Raw genomic sequence first — 1,993 nt, forward strand, 5'->3', positions numbered from 1 at the left:
CAATTAGCCTCGCGAGTGTATAATTTATAAATATTTACTTAATGTTTTAGTTATTGGCCATACTTTATATGAAAATTATTATTGTTATATTAAAAATAATGATTAAATAACTAAATAATATAATTAAAATTGTTTATACTTAATATAATTATTAATGTACGTATATAAATTAACAAAACAATTAGTAATAGTGAATAAGCCAGAAACCGAATCCATGATAATATCCAAATGGATAAATAAACACATAGTTTATTTATTCATAGACTTCATCTAATCAGATGGTTAGAGACGAACCAAAAGGTTCAAGAACGATGTTCTTTACACTTTTTTTTATCAGATTAAAACTATCTATTCTTGTCGACCTAAACATTCTTAAACAATAGAGTCGGTTACACATTTAAAAAAAACATATAAAAGCTAGCAAACATTATATTCTAAATAAATGATTCAACCCCCAAACTCGACACGGTTTATAATAGAACGGTTTGTCTTTGGATGCTTGTCAACTACTTTAAGTCGGTTTATAGTAATTACAACCATCATTCACGATATATTTGTCTCAAACAACTCAAATCAATCAGGCAACTAGGCTATTTTAAGTATTAAAAAAACAAATAAATGAAGGTAAATTTATTTTATTTTGAGTTTTTAAGTATTATCTAAAAACATATATCAAACAAAAGAAACTTAGACGAGGTGTATTGGGGCACCTTGCACACTTAAAAAAGCCCCAAAGTGTTCGGAAGCACCGCCCCTAGGGCTCTTTGATGGTGGGGAGTGTTTCCCACAAAGCGCCGAATATGAGAAGTTTAGTGATTATTTATTAGTCGTTGATTTAATTGTTTTTTAAATAAAAAAATAAAAAATAATAATGAGTTAATGATTCGAATGAGTTTCATCTACTACAACCCTTTAACTAAAAAACACCTATGATGGTGTGGTATCATATGACGAAAAAAACCTTCATAGGGGGGCTCCATCCACTATACATGATGTTAGGTAATGACATAAATAAATATATTTGGACATTAAAGATCCCCTTATAAATAATTCACTTTTGCTCTCAAAACAAGCCTAGCTTAATTTTCTCCCATATATGGTTATCTAGCTCCATGCAAAGTTCACCACCATTTTCTTCTTCCACCTCCATGAAAACAAAAACCCTAATCCAAAAATTCATCTTCTCCCAACTAATTCGTGTCACTCGTCTTTTCACGAAGGCTAAATCTGTTCTTGTTGAGATCGTGGAAGAAGCGCGTCTTAAAAACATTCAAATCTTGGTGTCTTTGCTATTCAAGAAGAACAAACACAAGAAGAAACTCTATATTGGTTCGTTTAGGTTTCGTTACAACGCTAGATCATCCCATCGTGTCCCAAAAAGTTCGATTTATGACGCGTTTATCGATTATGTTTGTGATCCCAAGTGGGATTCTTTTGAAGAGGATGTGGCACAAGAGTCACAACTCACGGGGTACCTCCATTGGCTTGAAGAGAAGAACACCCATAGCGAAATCGTTGAGGTCGAGATTGATGATCTTGCGGAAAGATTTATAGCGAATTGTCATGAGAAGTTCGCATCGGAAAAACAAGAATCTGATAGATGATTTCAAGAAATGATGGCTAGAAGTTTGTGAATTGGTTATGGTAGGTTTGGTTTGCTTCTCAACATGGGGTTTTATTCTATTAGATAGATTATAGTTAGTAACATATAGAATATGATTCCTAGTGTAACTTGTATTGTAACCTTATAAATATAGGCTCCAGGGAATAATAAATCAATCGATTTCAATCACATCTTATAACTATAGCCAGGTAACAAAATCCACGGTGTTAACTCGATTGATACAAGTTAGCTTCGTAACAGTAACAACAATAAACCATGAGGGGTGTGCCTTTTGTACACTGTATTTTGTGCATCCGGATGTTGTGTAACAAGTTTTTTAGGCTGTACTTGTATGTTATATATATATATTAAATCAGATATATAGCTTAT

General features: G+C 32.3%; 1 protein-coding gene across 1 annotated transcript; it reads left to right on the plus strand.

The window, feature by feature from the left end:
* The first annotated feature begins 1,112 nt into the window (after positions 1-1,112).
* On the plus strand, positions 1,113-1,604 carry LOC143560132 (uncharacterized). Its single transcript, XM_077048509.1, has one exon. The coding sequence runs from the start codon at positions 1,113-1,115 to the stop codon at positions 1,602-1,604; it is 492 nt and encodes a 163-aa protein (XP_076904624.1).
* Positions 1,605-1,993: the final 389 nt, after the last annotated feature.

Source organism: Bidens hawaiensis, unplaced genomic scaffold (genome assembly GCF_021521415.1).
Source record: "Bidens hawaiensis isolate Kalapana, Puna unplaced genomic scaffold, B.hawaiensis_p1.1 tig00020226_1, whole genome shotgun sequence".
In the NCBI taxonomy this organism is placed as follows: domain Eukaryota; kingdom Viridiplantae; phylum Streptophyta; class Magnoliopsida; order Asterales; family Asteraceae; genus Bidens; species Bidens hawaiensis.